This window comes from Felis catus, chromosome A1 (genome assembly GCF_018350175.1).
Source record: "Felis catus isolate Fca126 chromosome A1, F.catus_Fca126_mat1.0, whole genome shotgun sequence".
NCBI lineage: Eukaryota > Metazoa > Chordata > Mammalia > Carnivora > Felidae > Felis > Felis catus.
The window spans coordinates 172,013,367-172,033,594 of NC_058368.1; the positions used below are offsets into that span (position 1 = coordinate 172,013,367).

The following is a 20,228-nucleotide window of genomic DNA, read 5'->3' on the forward strand; positions in this document are numbered from 1 at the left end:
AAGGCAAATTTCAGCAAGTACACAATTTGGATTTGCAGTAAGATTGGGACAGACTATGAAAAGGGAACTTTGAAGTTAAGGACAATTATTTTAGATGAAAAGATAATGTGCCTGACTTGCTAATATACTGTGGGAGTGATTAACAGCCAATTAACTGTGGCAAATTGCTATTGGAGAATAAAATTTCCAAATGACCTGAGTACTGAATGGGGCGTTAATGAGAGGGAAATAATGAAATGAAGGGTAAGCCCAAAAGAAACAAATAGCAATGTAAGTAAAAAAAAAAGTTTTCCCATAAAATATGGGTTGTGTTACCCAAGGTTAAGGCAAGGGATGAGGCTTTTGCTGAGGATGGGAGCCAGCTGCACTATTGTCTGAATTCAGGTTATCACGTAGTGTTTTTGTATCTAAAATACGAAAAGAACAGAGTGCCAGAAATGCAAAAGGTAAGTTGCCAAGAGCTGAAGAATATTTGAGTAGTCATACTATTAAAATTTACCAAATAATTTTTCAAAAGTATCTGAAATAGAGAATATAAATTATTTTTTAACGTCTAATTCCCTCATACTATGTTGACTTTAAAATACTACTTTGTAGTGTTAAAAAAGTATGGACTTTAACTCCTGTACAGACCACATCATTTTCCTGCCATTCTCCTAACTCTGTCCTGTGGTCTATAAAATTATATTCTGGTTTTTGTTAGACCATTGATGCTTCTTTCAACCTGTATGTTCTACATGTATTGTATTGTTCTTGGTGCTAAATACACTTTCCTTCCTCTGATATTCAGGATAACTCTTTCTCTACATTTGTGACTATTCACTTATTTTAAGTTATGTGATTGTTACTTTTTTTAATTAAAAATACTCATCATGGTGTATACTAGTGAAGGTGACCATTGAATATAAAGCAACATTAGTGTAAAGTAACTATTGACAATGATGCTAAATGGTACCTACACCACCTTTTGGAATCTAAGCACTTAGCCCAACTGTTGACCACTGAATCATGTACACAGCCCATGTACCCTGACCATGGCTATTTGTACCAGAGGTGGATACTTGCCCCAGGAGAGACTCATCATCAACCAGCTAGTGACCAAAGACTTGCCTGGCTTAAGGGGTGGGGGGAGGGGGGGGGCGGGGAACTGAGCCAATCAATTTGAAATAAGAGTCACAAAGGAAATTTCTGGTTGGTGACTGAGTGCTAGAACTGAAATATCTTGTAGCATTAGGCTGAGTTAACTTGAAAATAGCAGAAAACCACATTTAGACATACCTTAGTTTTTTTTAATTTCAAAGATAGAGAAAACTCTAAAAAACATTTGTGAGGAGAGAGGAATAGGCTGCCTACAAAAAAGAAAAAGAAAAAATTAGATTGGTAACATTTCTCTGCAATGCTAAATGCCAAAAAAGAAAAAAACAATAGAATAATATGTGCAGTATTTGGAAGGGAATGGGAATATTACCTAAGAATTTTGAAACCAGCCGAATTAACATTTAATTTATCTGAAATACTTGTATCACTTAGGATCCTTACAGCTGTTAACAAGACCTCTAAAAGATAAGACGTTCATTTAACGAATGCTAGGTAGCTCACAGGATCTGTATGAGGGCCAGAAAATCATTCTCAGAAGCCCCACAGCAGAAAAGATACCCAACCATCTGTGAAACTGCTTCAGTAAAGATCCACTTGCTTCCCCTAAACGCCAGAACCATCTGACACCATACCCACTGTAAAACAAGATTACATGTGGTACATCTTCCTCACGCTGCTCATTTGCGGACTGAAGTCTTGCTGGAGTGGACATGATTAGCAGAGGTTACGTATAGAGTCTGGGAGCTATGGGGCTATGTATAGAGTCTGGGAGCTCAAGTTTTGTTTTCTCCATTGAGGAAGCTGGATTCATAAAACATGAACTCTCCAAATCCATGAGGGGCACTTTGAAAGCATTGGGCAACTAGAAACCATGAGATGTTTTGCCATAGTATTCCTGCTGCCCCAACAATTAAAACAAATGGAAAAGTGTTAAGGAAACAAAATTTGAGCAATAAAACTTTTCAAGCTGAATAAATGTGTTAATAATTGTAGTTAATCTGATAATGCTAATCCACAGTGATAATAAATCTCAGTGTTAATGTCCACATAAAACTGAAAAGATGAAATGTTTAATAATTTAAACATTAAATTCCAGATTATTCTAACCCAAATTGGGAAACGAGTTGCAAGGTAGAGAAGACATAAAAGCATGCTAAATTTCTAGTTTTATGTAGGCAGTGTCAATAGATCCTATTTTACTTTTAACTTAGAAAAATACAAAGTCAATTTTTTAGTTTAATGGTAACCTCAATGTTAAAAAATTAAAATTTCCGCCCAAACCACTAGCCAAAGACAACAACTAAGAACACTTGAACAAGATCAAGGAATGGGAGACATAGGGGAGAATTAGCCACAAAGAAGCATAAAATGACAGAACAGTACCAAATGATAAATGGATTAAACAAATATAATAATTATTCTCAGATTGAAGTCAAGTAAAAAAGTCCTCCAACTATATGCCATGAATAAAAGACACACTAAAATGATCCAGAATGGATAAAACTACAAGTACAACCACACTTGCACAGGCAAATGTAAAGAAAGTAGTTAATGCAAATTTATGTCAGACAGTATAGTTCTGGATAAAAGGTAGCAAATATAATGAAAAGGAGATTAGTATCACTCATGACTTTCTTTAAATTTCAAATGATTTAGTATCAAATGTATGAAATTACAAATAGAAAATAAAAAAACGATGAAAACAAGTGAGACTCAGTGTTTGACAGGTGACGTGGTCTATACAAAACAAAGGGAGCTGTTTTTATTTAAAACCACAACTTCCTTCCAGACAGGGTGGACCTTGTTAAAGGAAGGCTCTCAGCGGTCCTTTTCTATAGCTGAGGACCTTCATGGGTTTGGGATCTATAAAGCCAAGCCTGGAGGGAGGGTTAGAGAAAATTTAACAGATTTGCTTATGAGAGGCAAGATCTTGGGATTCTCGGGGTACCCAGGCAATGGCGGGGGGTGGGGTGGGGGCTGAGGAGTAAAGATAGGAGAGGACAAAAGGGAAGAGGAGGCAGCAAAATGAGAAGTCAGGGTCATATGAAAACCTTGATGATGCAGCAGTTAAAATGATTTTAGAAACTGAGATACGTTACTTCAGTTGCAACCCTAAGTTCTTTGCAAAATCTCTGTTCCAGTATTAATGTACTCATTGATTTTTATTTTTCAGAATCTTTTCATAACAATTGCAACTGGCTTCACCATCACACTATCAATATTTATTTGAATTTAAGTATAAATTAGATGTAAGTTTTCACCACTGTTTCCTCTGTATTACATGCCTTTCACTATCTTCAATTCTTCATGTGAATATGATTTGCCTTAACTGGACTATGTCCTTAAATAGTTCCTTTTTTCCAGAAAAGCTAAGTTAAGGATATACTTTCTAAATCCTTGCTCGTTTAAAGTTGTTTTCTTTTGCTGTCACACAAAGGATAATTCGGGTCCCAATTCTTTTTCCTCAAAAAACTTATGTTTGGGGTGCCTGGGTGGCTCAGTCAGTTAAGAGTCCAACTCTTCATTTCAGCTCAGGTCATGATCTCACAGTTCATGAGTTCAAGCCCCATGTCAGGCTCTGTGCTGACAGTGTGGAGCCTGCTTGGGATTCTCTCTCCTCCTCTCTCTCTGGCCCTCCCCTGCTCACACTCTTTCTCTCAAAATAAATAAACTTATTAAAAGCAAAACAAAAAAAAATTCTAATGTTTACTGTGGCTAAGAAGTTCAAATATCAGTCTGAGTTTTGTTTACATTATACATAACTCTTATTTCCTAACTTAGTGATTGTAGGGTTTTGTTCTTATCCTTGAAATAAAGAAATTATACTGGCATAGTCCAGTTTCGTGTCTTTTTCCCACAAGTCTGTCTTTTAATATTGAATCTTAGTGATCTCCAGTCTTCAGTTCAATACATGTTCTCATGTCATCTCGGTCCTGATTGCTGCTTTCCCGTCATCTCCTTTCTCTCACTTTGCAGGGGCAGAGACAAAGCCATACTATGGCTTGAACACCAACTTCAGATCAACCATATCTATTAAAATGGCCCTCTCCATCAGACACCAGACTCTTAGTGGTGCCTACATGGGGATTGTACTGTCAGGAGTTCCTGGTGCCCAGACATTGCATTATGTTCCTCTAGAAATGAAAAGAGCACCTATCTACCACTCAGTATCAACATTTTCCCATAAGAGTGCTTGTGTTCAAATGCCATAAAGGATTTTTAATGAAACAGTTTTATTATAAAAAAGATTTTGCCTCTAGTCTACCCTCCCATCCCAAGATATAGATATGAATCCAACAGAGACTGGATGTGGCATGTAAGCAACTCTTACTCATAAACACCATGTTGTGCTCTGTGTTTTCCCCCTGACTGAAAGCTCTTTCGTTAGGTCAGGTTGGTGAACTTAACTTTTAGTTATCCTAGGGCAGATTCTGTGTTCTTTAGAAATTGATTTCTGGGGTGGCTCAGTCAGCTAAGCAACCGACTTCAGTCATGGTCTCGCTGTTTGAGCCCAGCATTGGGCTCTGTGCTGACAGCTCACAACCTGGAGCCTGCTTCAGATTCTGTCTCCCTCTTTCTCGCTGCCCCTCCCCGGCTCACACTCTGTCTGTGTGTCTCTCTCTCTTTCTCTCTCTCAAAAATAAATAAATATTAAAAAAAAATTTGTTTAAAGAAATTAACTTCTGACACGATGGTAGATAATATTTTCAAAGATGGCACAGTATCTGCCATCCCACATGCTTTTTTGCAATGTGGGAATCTATTACTGAGCTGGCCCTGTGACTGCTTTGACCAATAAAATGTGGAAGAAGTTACAAGACCAGACATTATAAAGGCCTGGTAGTTTCTACTGTGCCATCGGCAGGAAGCTAGCCACTAGGTAAGAAGCCCTGAAGCTACCATGCTATGAGGCAGTTGTTAAAGAAAAAAGTTATTCTGACACTTGTTAAAATGGTAAGGAAGACTTCAAGGCTACTGCAATAGGGATACTGGACTAGAGGAGAGAGATCAGTTCAACTCCAAATGCAGCAAAGACAGTTGGAGATTTATAACCAAAGGGCAGAGTAAGGGCCTCAGTAGATGGAAAATTTCTAAGGGTAAATTCTTGTTGAAGACAGGCCAAGGACTATCAGAGATGGGAATGAGGAATTTGATCAGATATTGAGGGTGATCAGATAACAAGAGTAGGGGGGTGCTCAACATACTTACTTTGATGGTTAATTTTCTGTGACAAATTAACTGGGCTAAGGGATACCCACATAGCTGTTAAAACATTGCAGGGTGTGTCTGTGAATATGTTTCGGAAGAGATTAGCATTCAAATCAGAGGACTGAGTAAAAAATATCTGCCTCCACCAATATGGGCAGGCATCATCTAATCTGTTGAGAGTCCAAATAGAACAAAAAAAGGGGAGAAATGGCACATTTTCTCTCTCTTTTCTTGAACTGGGACTTCCATCTCCTGTCCTCCGATATCTGATCTCGTTTCTCAGATATTCTAACTGGGACTTACACCATCAGCAATCCTGGTTCTCAGGCTTTTGGATTCAGGCTGATTTATACCATCAGCTTTCCTCGTTCTCCAAGCTTGCAGATAGCATATTGTGGCATATCTCAGCCTCCATGGTGTGGGCCAATTCCTATAATAATCTCATATATCTCTATATATCTTACAGTTCTGTCTCTTGGGAGAACCCTGACTGATACATTTAACTTAGCAGCATTCTTGCTAAAACTGGGATAGACAGGCAAAAAAAACACAAAAAACAACAAAAAAAAAAACACGGGACAAGGTCAAGGCCAGTCAAGACAAGAGCTCAGAGGAGCCTATCTAAAGAAGTTTGGTCAAGGAGAGAGGCTTTATCAAATTTCAGCCTAGCCATATGGAGATACTACACCACAGGAAAAGGAAGGTACCAGCAACCCTTCAGCTGATTCAACCATACCAGCGAGGCAGAGATATAGGAGTAAAGAAGTCATTTGGGACTTTCTATCTCCAGCAGATGCCATGTGGAACAGAGATCAGCTGTTCCAGCTAAGCTCTACCCAAACTACAGTTTTGTGAGGAAATACATTGTTCTTTTAATTTTTTTTAACATTTATTTATTATTGAGAGACAGAGACAGAGCGTGAGCAGGGGAGGGGCAGAGAGAGAGGGAGACACAGAATCTGAAGCAGGTTCCAGTCTCCGAGCTGTCAGCACAGAGCCCAACATGGGGCTCGAACTCACAAACCGCAAGATCATGACCTGAGCAGGTCAGACGCTGAATCAACTGAGCCACCCAGGTGCCCTGGATACACTGTTCTCTTAAAGCACTAACTTTTAGAGTGTTTTGTTACATTGTAATAGACAAGTGAAACAGACCATCCGTTAGTTAGCCAGGCTGGCCTGAGTTTTCTCATTGACTCAGTGCAGGCTGGGATGGCCCTGGTATACCTGTATGCTTAACAGTCTCACCCCTTAGAGCTGTGAGAAATTCGAGCAAGAGCTATTTTATTATTTTTATCTGTATCCCTAACACTTCTTAAAGTAGCTGGCACATAGTAGCTTCTCAAAATGTCCTTGTTGAATGCAATAGAAGCCATCCAGTGATTTGTAGCACAGATATCATGTAATCCACCAATTCTTCCCCTAATCACATTCCTGTCAAAGCTCACAGATCATCTTACATATCTACCAGTACCCTCCTGTCCATGCACACATATATATCATATCTCTTCTTCAATCCCTTCTTCCTGCTTTCAATTCTTCCCAACTATTTTAGGAAAATTTCTCTTGCCCATCTTGGTCTTCTCTTTCCACCTTTGTGAACCCCATCCCTACCCAGTAGCCTCAACCAAGGCTGACAGGTTGAATTTAGTGGCACATATAAATAAGGAAAAGGAAGACAGTTTGATAAGAATTAGATTTGAGAGGCGCCTGGATGGTTCAGTTGGTTAAGCATTGGACTTTGGCTCAGGTCATGATCTCTGGGTTCGTAGGTTCGAGCCCTATGTCAGGCTCTCCACTGGGAGTGCAGAGTCTGCTTGGGATTCTCTCTCTCCCTCTCCCACTCACGCTTCCTTTCCCTCTCGAAATAAATAAACTTTATTTAAAAAAATTAGATTTGAAAACTAGTGCCATCAATCTCTAAAGCCCTATTCGTCATTTTCACAATTTTCCACATGCAACTTCATCCTCCTTTAAACCAACCTGCTTGTAAGATATTTCAACTGTAGTGTAGAGTTAAATAGAAGTTATGGATCTAGCACAGAATGGCACTCAAAAATATCAGCTCCATCATTAACTCCCTTAGTGTTTAGGAACCAGGAAACATAACCAATTTTAATATTGGGCTTTTTTGTCTGCAAGTATTTACATAGGTCTAAGAAAACCCTATGGTGAGTAGGCTACTGTATGTATTAAACCTCAGGCTACCTTGTTCATGTCCCATTTTTCCCATATGATGTATAAAATATTGATTTTCTGAAAAGTATTTGAGTTTTCATGATGCAACTAAAGTATGAAAATAAATCTTAAAACAGGCAAAGTAGATATTTTAAAGCTTGGATTCATTTCATCCCTGTTGTGTTTTGTTGGTCACATTGCATGAAGCTCTTTTTACAGGAATCACGTACACTTCAAGAAAGAAGTAAGACTGATGTATTTACATCAGCACCAAACTAATCCGGTACTGCGAAACTACAAGGAAGATTGAGAGGCAGGAATTGAGGGGGTGGAGAAAAGTCAGGGGCTTCCAGAAGGACCAGATGGGCATTATGCTCAGCCATCATTAGCCTGAATGGCCATTAACTAACTTCAATGAGACTCAAGCTTTGGGGAGGATTTTTGTTTGTTTGTTTGATCTGTAATAAAGAATACTTACCTTTGAAAAGTGCCTTTGTTGGTGTGGACTAAACAGCAGCTACTAGAATAGGAATGAAGGTGTGTTTAGTTGAAGAACGGAAATGCTGAAATAGTGCTTTGCAATTAACCTAAGGTATGCAAAAAATATAATGAATTGTAAGGTAGAAGGTGTTTTTCAGTAGTTTAAAAAGGTGTATAGTCAAATTCTTAACATTTAGACGTCTTATTGAAACAGTAATTTATCTTGTTTCACCACTATAAACATACGTATTTGCCAAGTTGGAAACAAGCAAGCTGTGGGGTCCAGGAGCAGATCAAGATTAAACATAAGAGGCATTTCCTCGCCTACTCGGATCTGTGTAGACAGATCACTCGCGGTATACAGCCTTCACCTAAGGGTGGGGGTAGCTAACACCATTCAAACTCAGTGTGAAACTGGATGTGAAGGAGCGTAAAATATTAACCCCATTTTAGCGACAGCGTAAGGTTCTAAAACTTCGGGTTTTGACAAGAGAAGGAATTCGAAGCGTTCGTGGATCCTCTCGCGATAAGAGAGGTGCTAACGCCACGTCAGAAACTACATACGTTAGTGCAGAGCGACAGATGCCGGAACAAATGATAGCTGAACAACCGCGGAAGCGTAGGCGGGCAGGTGGGCTGGACTTCCGCCGGAAAACGGAGTCGCCTGGGAAATCTCAGAGCCGGATACCGGCAGGCTTTCTGCCCGGAGGCCGTGGGCGGGCGCTGTGTGGGCCTGGGCAAAGATGGCTTGCGCTGCTGCACGGTCCCCGGCCGACCAGGACAGGTGGGTCCTGAGAAAGGGAAGGGCTTGCCGCGAGCCCGCGGGTGTTGCGCCACCCTCCCCACCCCCGAGAAGGGCTAGCGGCGGGGAGCTGGGCTCCGGCCGCAGGCTCCGGGCCGCTCCTCGGGTGTCGGTTCCTCTGGGAGGCCAGCAGCGCCAGGCTCTTCGTAGGTCCTCGAAATTCCGACTCTGGGTAGCTCAGTGTCTGCCTGTACCTGAGACAAAGGACCTTGGGTGCGACGTGGGCAGACATTGAGTAACAGACTCACAAGTGACAAATCTGTTTTCTTGTTACGTTCAGGAAGGTTCGTTCAGGTTCTTCACAGTCTTTTAAAACCTCTGGTGCCGTAGTTTCTGTGTGACAGCAGGCCCCACCCTCGGGAAGTTCTCTAGGCAGCTGTAGCTAACTGAACAGTGAAGGCATTGGTTTAGTTTGGTTTTAAACCTTCTCCGGCAAGTGGTGTTTTCTAAATAGTAAACGAAAGTTTACTTTTTAGGTAAGTTAAGTAAAAGGGAGACAATTTAAAGAAAAACTACTAAGTAAATAACAGGTATGCTGGCAGTCCTGTTGGTGATGAAAGAATGAATGAGTTTTTGGAAATACTGCTCTGCTGATACTAGCTGTGCTTCCTTCTGTGACAGATTCATTTGTATCTATCCCGCTTATTTAAATAACAAGAAGACCATCGCGGAGGGGAGGCGAATCCCCATAAGCAAGGTAAATGGGCTGCCACCTCGGTACTTGAGGGGCTCTGAGAGGTTGTACTGTTAGGGCTGCAAGGGCTTCTTTTACTGGACTGTATTGTGTAGGACCTGAAGTGAACAGCTGCCAAGAATTGAGGCGCTTAACAGTGGTGAAACCAGAAAGGCTCTAATTCCTAGCTGGGGGGATTTTTTAAATGGTTCTTCATGAGCCTGTGCTTGAAAGAGGATGGGTGGGGGTAGGGTTTGTATGTTGTTACTGGTTTTTAAACCAAGATTGTGAAAACCTTGCCCTTAATAAAGGAAACCAAGCTTACATTATTGTATAATATGTCCAGAATGCAACTGCGTTTTTAAAAAAGACTTGCAGAGGGGCGCCTGGGTGGCTCAGTCGGTTAAGCATCTGACTTCGGCTCAGGTCATGATCTCGCGGTCCGTGAGATCGAGCCCCACGTCAGGCTCTGAGCTGACAGCTCAGAGCCTGGAGCCTGTTTCAGATTCTGTGTCTGTTTCTCTGACCCTCCCCTGTTCATGCTCTGTCTCTCTCTGTCTCAAAAATAAATAAACATTTTAAAAAATTTTTTTAATTTAAAAAAAAAAGTAAAAAGACTTGTAGAGAATTTAGATGTGTTGAGTTTTATAGTTTATGTCCATTATCTTTTTTTTTTTATAGGGGTAAAGTGTAATACTTTTAAAAAGTAGGGTGTTGCAGCTGTTAAAAATAGGATTTTTCCCTTGTTTAGGTTTTACTTTTTCATGTTTGTTTATTTTTGAGACAGAGTAAGCGGAGTAGGGGTGGAGAAGCAGGGAGAGGGAGAATCCCAAGCAGGCTCCATGTTGTCAGTGCAGAGCCCGAGGATGGGCTCGATCTCATGAAACCATGATATCATGACCAGAGCCGAAATTAAGTGTGGGACACTTAATCAACTGAGCCAGGCGCCCCAAAGCCCTGTTTATGTTTTGTAATCTAATGACAGATTCAAGGAAGTGACCTGAAGCGATGCATTATTTTTGTGTTATTTAATATTTCCCATTTTGTTGTTTAGATATGTGTAAAGGAAGGTCTGCTTTGCTGCCCCAGAGTAAAAGAGACTATACCAAAGCCCTGATTCAGGATAATGCCTGACATCAAGCCAATGTGACAGAGGCCTCTGGTAGCAGGGTCTCACATAACTTGGAGAATAACTGGTTTTTAACTTTATTGACATATAGGATACATACAGAAATATAGATAAGTCTTAAGTGTATATCTTGATTAATTTTCACAGACTGAGTACACACATGGGTAACCAAGCACCCAAATTAAAAAAAGAAAGCATTTTCAGCACCTAGGAAGATTCTTTTGTCTCCTCACAGTCACTGCCCCCTCCTCATACTCACAAGGATAACCACTGTCCTGACTTCCAGCACAATATATTAATTTTGTTTTTAAACTTTATTTTTTAAATTTTATTTTATTTATTATTATTTTTTAAATGTTTTTCTTTATTTTTGAGACAGAGACAGAGCATGAACGGGGTGGGTCAGAGAGAGAGGGAGACACAGAATCCGAAGCAGGCTCCAGGCTCTGAGCTGTCAGCACAGAGCCCAATGCGGGGCTCGAACCCACAACTGCGAGGTCATGACCTGAGCTGAAGTCGGAAGCTTAACCGACTGACCCACCCAGGCGCCCTTTTAAATTTTATTTTAAAGTAATCCCTGCACCCAGCGTGGGGCTTCAACTCACAACCCCAAGATCAAGAGTCGCATGCTCTTCCAACCAAGCCATCCAGGCGTCCCTTTAAATTTTATTTAAATGGCATTACATACACTATGTACTTTTGTGTCTGTCTTTTTTCACTGAACTTTAAGCTTAAGAAATTTATTTACGTTTTTTATTGTAGTTTGTTAATTTTCACTGCCCTGTAGCAGGGTTTCTCAACAACAGCACCACTGACATTTTGAGCCAGATCATTCTTGTGTGGGGGCTGTTCTGTGCATTTTAGGTTTTTTAGCAGCATGTTTGGCCTCTACCCACCAGATACCAGTGCCTTGCCTGACTCCTGTGACAATTAAAAATGTCTCCTAGCATTGTAAATATCAGAGGGGAAAAATTACCTTACTGAAAACCACTGCTCTGTAGTGTTGAAGTGTATAAATATACCACAGTCTATTCTACTGTTGATGGATAATTGGGTTGCTTCTAGTTTGGGGCTATTACACATACTACTACTGTCAACATTCTTTAGCTTGTCTTTTAGGGAACATGTTTTGCATTTTTCATGGATATATACTAGAAGTGGAATTGCCCATCCATGAAGAATGCATATGTTTAGCTTTAGTGGACGCTACCAAACCATTTTCTAAAACGGTTGTTACCTATAATAGTTGTTTAATCAGTATTCATTTAGCACTTACTATGCTCCAAGCCTCATACCAGATAACTTGGGAATATAGTGATAAAACAGTACTTGCCTTTGTGAAGTTCATGTTCTGTTGGAAGGGGATGGACACACAAGTATGAATCAGTGCTATTCCCAGGAGTTTTTAAAATTACAATGCAAAAAACTGTACCTAATGAAAAGGAGACCTAAGGTTTTGATAGGTATTGTGATTGTAGTATTTGAAATGATTCACCCAACAATACAGCAGTAGCCACTTACGGTAAGCTGTTTAGTGTTTTTGTTTTAACTGTTCAGGCTGTTGAAAATCCTACAGCTACTGAGATTCAAGATGTGTGCTCAGCAGTTGGACTTAATGTATTCCTTGAGGTAAGAGGTGTTTCTTTCTTCACTATTTTTCCTACTCAATCTCATTGATGTAATAACTTTCTTAAAGCCTGTTTTTTTGTGTTTTGTTTTGTTTTTGTTTTTGTTTTTGTTTTGCCTTTTCACATTAGAAAAATAAAATGTACTCTAGAGAATGGAATCGTGATGTTCAGTACAGGGGCCGAGTCCGGGTCCAGCTCAAACAGGAAGATGGCAGCCTCTGTCTCGTACAGTTTCCATCACGTAAGCTTTTCTGAATAAACAAAGTTTGGGGACAGCTTATTCCTGTACTCTGCAAAACAGGTTCTAAAACTGACCTTTTGAAAGGTAAAAATCATAATTGGCATTCTACAGATTAATTTAGAAAAGGACTACTGCTAAAGAGAGGAAAACAGTGGTTCTAACTTCTCCTAAGTTAAGGACCTCTGAGAATGTGATGAAGCCTGTTTGTTTCTCCAAAAAATTTGTTTTGTGAACATTTTATGAACCTCTGCAAGTCCATCATTATTCCCAAGTTAATAGTGTAGAATTATTGAATGGTCAGATGTTTATGCCATTTCAGATCCTAGAGGCTCTGGGGCCTGGTAATAATTTCTAAAACTAATCTAAAAAGCCATACTAAGTGAAAGAAGCAAGAGAAATGCATAGTGTGGTACCACGTAGGTACATTTAAATACAAAATATTACTGTTTATTGATATATATGTCTTATTGCTTATTGATTATTATATATGTAAATGTATTTTAAGTGGACTGTAAGAAAACCCCAGTCTTAAAATAGTAATTAACCTAATGGTGAGCAGGGAGTGGGGACACAGGGATGGTGGTCAGAGAAGACTGTAGCATTATCTCTTATTTTATTTCTTAGACAACAACAGTAATCAAACACAATTGGATATCAGTATCCCAAAATATTAATTCTGAGTTTGGGGAAGATGAATTTTTTTTTTTTACACATGATTCTTTTCTGAATTCTTCATTTCTAAAAACTATAATTTTTTAAATGGAGCTATTAATTCCCTTCTTGTCACAATAATCCCAAGCTGGCAACTAAATTGTTTTTAGTTTAGTTAACATAGGTTGGTTTTTCTATGCTAAAACCTGTCCAGGTTAGTAGATATTTCTGGAAACAAGATTGTGACTCCAGAGTAACAGGTAGTATATTCCAGTGTATTTCTTCTTCGGTTTGACATCTTCCTTTACTATCTCTTAAAAGATAAAAAAAACAAAAAACTTTTGACTTCACCAGTAAGTAAAATATAAGTAAAAAATTGAAAACATTTTTCTCCCTGTTTCTAGCAAGAAAATAGTTAGAAAGTAAAAAGAGAGAAAAAATGAGGAGCTTAGTGTATTGAAAGTAGCTACTAGAGCCTGAAGAGTTATTTGGTGCACAGAGAGGGTACCTGCAGGCATAAATCATCTGGGCATATGAATGACATCTTTTGTAGCTTGATGACATTCACAAAATTAAGCAGCCCTGTGTTTCTGTAGCTTAAGATAACAATGATGTCTTCATTCTGTTTCCCAGTTTTCGTATTTAGATTAATTCTCCTTTGATCTTGAAGTCAGTTACTAGAGCCAAGACCAAAATTTATGTTTTAAATTTTTATTTTGTTCACTTAAATATTTCATTGTAGTTCTTAGAACCTTTTCTCTAGGAAAGGCTCCCACTTGAGCAAGTCATGTCTTCATACTTTTTTTTTTTTTAATCCTTGTCATTCTCCTGATGTGACAATTTGTTGACCTTTATGATTAATTTGAAGTTAATGAGCTTTTATGTCTTATTCCTTAAGTTGTACACTAAGCCTAACTTCTGGTTCCTAGGTAAGTCAGTAATGTTGTATGCAGCGGAAATGATACCTAAACTAAAAACAAGGACACAAAAAACAGGAGGTGGTGACCAAAGTCTTCAGCAAGGAGAGGGAAGTAAAAAAGGGAAAGGAAAGAAGAAGAAGTGATCGGGGATGAGAATCAAGTATGTGGTACTACTGTGAGAGACGTGAACGAAGGCTTCTAATTTATATCTAAGAGAAACAGAAGCTTTTTGTTTGCATCATTTAATCAAACTATGGACATTTGTGCCTCCCAGCTTCAGCATCAGAGCTGACAATGAAATAAATTTACATCAGAAGTTTGCATCTAGCTCTTACACAGTACAAAAGAAAATTTCTTTGCCTTTCAATGGAGAGTTTTTGTGGAAGAAAGAAGCTTATTTTTAAGTGGACAATGGATTCTACCATCAGTTACTTGAAATTCTGTATCTGTCCTGTGTGTAACATGTTTCAGATAATGAGTTTAATTAAAGATTTGAAATACACATTTTCTTCAACTTTTAAGTTAGTGAAATAAAATTTGAAACTGACTTTTAATAGCTTTTGCCTATGAACTAATGCTAGTAGAAGAGGTAATTAAAGAGAATAAAATGAGTCTTAGTGTGAGCTTAAAACTAGAAGAAAATGGCTACATCCTCTTGGACGTTTATGAACAGCTAGTCTACAGATCATTTTAATCAATTGTCATCGAGTGTTCAGTTACTAGTTTTTTGACATGGAAAATCCTGGAGTTTAAGCTTTAGATTTGCTTATTTTATAGGCTTCAGAACATTATTTATTTATTTAAAAATATTTTTTTTTAACATTTATTCATTTTTGAGAGACAGAAACAGTGTGAGTGGGGGAGGGATAGAGAGAGAGGGAGACAGAATCTGAAACAGGCTCCAGGCTCTGAGCTGTCAGCACAGAGCCCAATGCGGGGCTTGAATTCATGAACCACGAGACTATAACCTGAGCTGAAGTCAGATGCTTAACCGACCGAGCCACCCAGGTGCCCCAGAACGTTATTTTAATTGGAGTTAATGTTATTGCCTATGCTTTAACACCTTGAGATATACTTTTTCTCAAAACACTAAATTGGATTGGTGATTCTGACTTTATTCCAAAGCACTATTTCTGAAAGTGGTAATTTTGTGTAAGATTTAAGAGAATCACTATCCAGCCATTTGTTTTTGTCTGAGCATCCTTTGGGGAACTGTCTTCTCTGACTCCATATGCTTCTGGAAGGGCTATTAATTATAGGACATACCACAGGGTATGACCCAAGTCAGACCAATGGTTTATTTTTCAGGAATTTAAATCTGGAGTAGAAACACAGACATTATAGTTGATGATGGAAGCTAAGATATTTGATGGTCTACAGATTTGAGTTATCCTAAGTCCTGTTCTTGAGGCCTGTTTTGGCTCTTCTGTGAATTCTGTAAACTATACTTTATATTCTTCCAGTAAATCCCATTTTCATTGTTTTTATTGCTTGAGATAAAAAATTCCCCTTGATGACAAAATAAGTGAATCCAGAGTTTCAGAGTTTTAAATGGACTTACACACCTAGGCTGTAGGAAGGTGATCCATGGGTGTGTAGGAAGAAGTATTCAAATTTTTACTCTTTTCTCTCTTTAATAATTTCTGTTGTTCATACATTTTATAGTGAACATAATAGTATAGCAGTTTATATATTTGATTTACAAATAAATATTGGGGCAGTCTATGCAAAACAAGATTCAGAGTAGCCCTCTGGGAAGATCTATTACTTAGGAATGTGTTTATGTAACAAAACAATGAGAAACATAAGCAGGAGTTACTTTTTTTGGAATAACATAAAATCCAAAGGTATTACAGGTGTTGGTTCAGCTGCTCAGTGATGCCCTCATATCTTCCCATTCCACTATCCATGGCATGTTTCTAACAGCTTGTTGTCTCAAGCTTATAAAAGGGCTGATGGAACATCAGATTTCAAGGCAGAATGAAAACCTAGCTGTGCCAGACACTTTTATTCCTGCTTTAGGAAAGCTAAAGATTTCTCAAAATCCCTCCCAGCCAACTTTCATTTAAGTCTCATTGTCAAGAACTGTGGCTCATGTCCATCTTGAACTGCAAGAGAGGCTAGGAAAGTGACTATATAGCTTTTTGAGTCATGAAAATGGAGTCAGCCAAGGAAGAAAGTGGAGACTGGATATTGGGGCAGTCAACTTAAAAGATTTGTCACAGGGGTGCCTGGGTGGCTCAGTCGGCTTAAGTGTTGACTCTTGGTTTCAGTGCAGGTCATGAGCTCACAGTTTGGGGTTTGAACCCCACGTCGGGTTCTGCAGCTGGCAATGCTCTCTCTCTCCCTCTCTGCCCCTCCCTGCTTACACTGTCTCTGTCTTTCTCAAAATAAACTAAAAAAAAAAAAAAAAAAAAAAAAGATTTGTCACAGAAAGATGACCAGAGTCTAAAATTATTTGGGTTATGGGGCAATAGGGATTGTCAGAAAGGTTTCAGGACTCTTTCTGTAATGCGGCAATCAGTGCATAATTGAACTTTTCACATTGTTGCAGTCAGTGCATAATTGAACTTTTCTTTGCCAATCAAGTAAAAAATACAGTCTTTTCTAATGAGTAACACTGAGCATGTATTTTTATGTTGAAATGCCATTTGTATTTATTTCAGTGAGTTATGTTCACATCCTTTGGCCACTTTTTAAGGACTTTATTGTTATCAATATAATAGATAATGTAAAGAGCCAGCTAGTTTTTGTGTGTTTTCTATTTATTTTTATTTTTTTAATGTTTCTTTTTGAGAGAGACAGAGCATGAGCAGGGGAGGAGCAGAGAGAGAGGGAGACAGAATCTGAAACAGGCTCCAGGCTCTGAGCTGTCAGCACAGAGCCTGATGTGGGGCTCGAACCTATGAGCCATGAGATCATGACCTGAGCCAAAGTCGGATGCTTAACAGACTGAGCCACCCAGGCACCCATTTGTTTTTTAGGCATTAACTTCTGTTGAAGAAAACGATTTAGTTTTACCCCCCAGTGTATGCTTCCTATCCCTCCCTCCTACCACTCTATTTCATAACTTTAATCAGTATTCAGAGTTCACATTACTATCCTGTATTCCATTCATAGCTGAACCATGCAATACTTTGCTACTCAAATGTGTGGTCAGGGGTCCAGCAGCACTGGTCTCTCCTGGGAAATTGTGAAAAATGCAAAATCTTTGGCCCTAGCCCAGAATTAAAAGGTCCCCAAGGGATTCTTATGCACATTACAGTGAGAAACACTGAAGTATGCTATTGTTATTTTTGTTTTCTGGATTTGTGTTTTCCATAGATCTAATTATTAGTTTTTTAAATATTTATCACTAACTCAACCACACAGTATCAGCTGTCAAAAAATATCCTTTTAAAGAGTTTGTACATGTCCGTTTAATTCATCTTTTTAAAGAAGTTTTTTCTGGAGCATTTTACCTGGTTCTAATCTCTACTGGTTACCCTTTAGGCCTAGTGCACAGCTTCACTCTGCATCCAGAGTGACCTGCTTCACTGCTTTGCTGTTTTGGGCATCCTGTATTATGGAATCCTGTGCATTCTGTCTTGGGTTACGTCCTTGTTTGTAGCCCATCTTCTGGGAAAAATGCAAGGGAGGTAAATGTTCTTAGGCATTGCATGTCATTGTACCCTCACACAGTTTGGCTGAGTGTAGAATTAGAATCGAAAGTCATTTTATTTCAGAAGTTCAAGGACATTGCATCGTGGTCTTCTGACTAATGTTTTAGCTGAAGGGAAGTCCGAGTCATTCTAGTTAATGATCTTTTGTGACTCACATTTTTCTTGTTGAAACTCACAACATCTTGGGGCGCCTGGGTGGCTCAGTCGGTTGAGCGTCCGACTTCAGCTCAGGTCACGATCTCGCAGTCCGTGAGTTCGAGCCCCGCGTCGGGCTCTGGGCTGATGGCTCAGAGCCTGGAGCCTGCTTCCGATTCTGTGTCTCCCTCTCTCTCTGCCCCTCCCCCGTTCATGCTCTGTCTCTCTCTGTCTCAAAAATAAATAAACGTTAAAAAAAAATTAAAAAAAAAAAAGAAACTCACAACATCTCGGTATTCTAAAATATCACAATAGTGTGGCTTTGGACTTTTTTGTCTATTGTGCTGGGTACCTACCTAATGGGCCTTTCAATCTGGAAACTTGTGTCTTTCAGTTCTGGGAATTTTCTTGAAAATTTCATCAGTGGAATTCTTTCTGATCTTGGAACTCCTTATTTGGATGTTAGATGTGCTGGACTAGCTCACAAATTTTCTCATCTTTTTTTCCTCTTATTTCCATTTCTTTGTCTTTATATTCTATTTCCTACAATTCCTCAGCTCTGTCTTCCAACCCCTCTATTGAACTGTTCATTTTTCTTATATTTTCAGCTTCTTCAAGCTTTCTTGTTATCTGAATATTTCCTTTTTCTAGCATTTTGTTCTCAGGGGGTATGCTTTATATTCTTTTGTTTTCGATTTCATTTCGTTGGCGGTGGTTGTGGTTTTTATTTTGATCCCTGTCATATTAAGTGGCTTTCCTTAGACCAGGGTTTTTTGGTTGTAGATTGATGGCTTTTTGAGTGACAAACCAAAAAGCTGATTAGAAGTTCTGAGCACATAAGAAAGGTTTGCAGACTGAATTTTACTAAAGGGATATCTGGGTGAGATGTTCTTTTAGGGGAAATTTCCAAGATCAGAAATGTTTTTTCTTAGACTGACCTGTTTCCTAGAGTCCAACAAGCTCCCAGGAGGATAAAGACCTGGGCGTCCAGTGGGAGAAGTTGGAGTGGGGGAAATGGGTCTTACCATTGAGTCAATCCAGTTTTTATTACAACTTCCCTCCCTTGACTCTGCCTGTGTCCTCCCCACTCCAGAAATCCTTTTACTATCTCTGGAGGACAATCTCTTTCACCTGAAAGATGATAAGGTGTTTTTTCACTATTCCTTTTTTTAAATTTTTAGTTCCCTCACAACATTAAGATTGTTCTTTGTGGTTATTTTGATATTGCGGGTGACTTTATAATGAAAAAAATTTTTTCTTAATGTTTATTATTTATTTTGAGAGAGAGTAAAAGCAGGGGAGGGTCAGAGAGAGATGGAGGGAGAGAGAGAATCCCAAGCAGGATCTACACTGTCAGTGCAGAGCCTGGCTGACCTGCAAACCGCAAGATCATGACCTGAGCTGAAACCCAAGATTCGGATGCTTAACCAACTGAGCCACCCAGGTGCCCCTATAATGAAAAAATTTTTAATGTTTGTTTATTTTGAGAGAGAGAGAGAGAGAGAGAGAGAGAGAGAAACCAAGTGCGAGTGGGAGAGGGGCAGAGAGAGAGGCAGGGAGAGAATCCCAAGCAGGCTCCGTGCTCCCAGAGCAGAGCAGGATGCAGGGCTTGAGCTCACGAACTGTGAAATCATGACCTGAGCCAAAATCAAGAATCATGCTCAACCAGCTGAGCCATGCAGGCACCCTATAATGAAATGTCTATACCAAAGAGATTAGGTGTGGTAGGCAGAATAATGTGGTGTTCTCCCACCAAAAAAAACCCCTTGTGAATATTACTTCATATGGCAAAAGGCCTTGCAGGTGTGATTAGGAATCTTCAGCTGGAGAAAGTAGTGGTTATCCAGGTGGGCCCACTGTAATCTGAAGGATCTTTATAAAAGGGAAGTAGAAGCTAGAGTGCTAAGGGGTCCCAAGCCAATGAATGCAAGCAGCTTCTAGCTGAAAGAAGCAAGGAAATGGATTCTCCCCTAGTCTCCAGAAGGAATGCAGACCCTTTTGGATGTCTGATCTCCAGAACTGTAAGCTGCTAAATTTATACTGTTTTGAGCCACTAAATTTGTGGCAATGTGTTGTAGCAACATTAGGAAACACAGACCTGGTGAACCAATATGAGTGAAGGTAAACTGCAGACCTTGGGATTCTTAACCCCAGTAGTAGTTTCTACAAGTTCTTAACACTGGCTACATGTTAGAATCACCCTAGAGTTTTAAAAGCATACTGGCACCTAGGTATCACAGTAGATACCAGAATTTCTGGTAGTGGAGGGAGATACCAGCATTTTTGGAAAGCTGCTCAGGTGATTGTAATATGCAGTCAGATCTAAAAACCACTGTATACTAAGTGTAGAGGTAGCGTTTGTCTAACCCGATGGTTTTATCTCAAAGTGTGGTTTCTGGACCATCGGCATTACCTGGGGATT

The 20,228-nt window shown here is 39.4% G+C and overlaps 1 protein-coding gene and 1 long non-coding RNA gene across 2 annotated transcripts; one reads left to right on the plus strand and one right to left on the minus strand.

The window, feature by feature from the left end:
- Nucleotides 1-1,277: 1,277 nt before the first annotated feature.
- LOC109502685 lies at nt 1,278-8,503 on the minus strand. Its single transcript, XR_002161446.3, has 3 exons — nt 8,212-8,503; nt 7,964-8,072; nt 1,278-1,349 (listed from the first exon to the last, which is right to left on the minus strand). It is a non-coding gene; the product is annotated as an uncharacterized LOC109502685 (long non-coding RNA).
- Nucleotides 8,504-8,595: 92 nt separating this feature from the next.
- SRP19 (signal recognition particle 19) lies at nt 8,596-14,556 on the plus strand. The gene is made up of 5 exons (XM_003981198.5): nt 8,596-8,749; nt 9,389-9,464; nt 12,127-12,198; nt 12,327-12,438; nt 14,019-14,556. Exons 1-5 carry the CDS (start codon nt 8,709-8,711, stop codon nt 14,150-14,152), a joined length of 435 nt encoding a protein of 144 aa, XP_003981247.1. The 5' UTR covers nt 8,596-8,708; the 3' UTR covers nt 14,153-14,556.
- Nucleotides 14,557-20,228: the final 5,672 nt, after the last annotated feature.

Bases quoted from the DNA above. Each gene is read 5' to 3' on its own strand.
- SRP19 (XM_003981198.5), top strand. From the start codon at position 8,709: ATGGCTTGCGCTGCTGCACGGTCCCCGGCCGACCAGGACAG. The intron at 8,750-9,388 runs GTGGGTCCTGAG...CTTCTGTGACAG, and splicing joins TCCCCGGCCGACCAGGACAG to ATTCATTTGTATCTATCCCG. The intron at 9,465-12,126 runs GTAAATGGGCTG...TTAACTGTTCAG, and splicing joins GGCGAATCCCCATAAGCAAG to GCTGTTGAAAATCCTACAGC.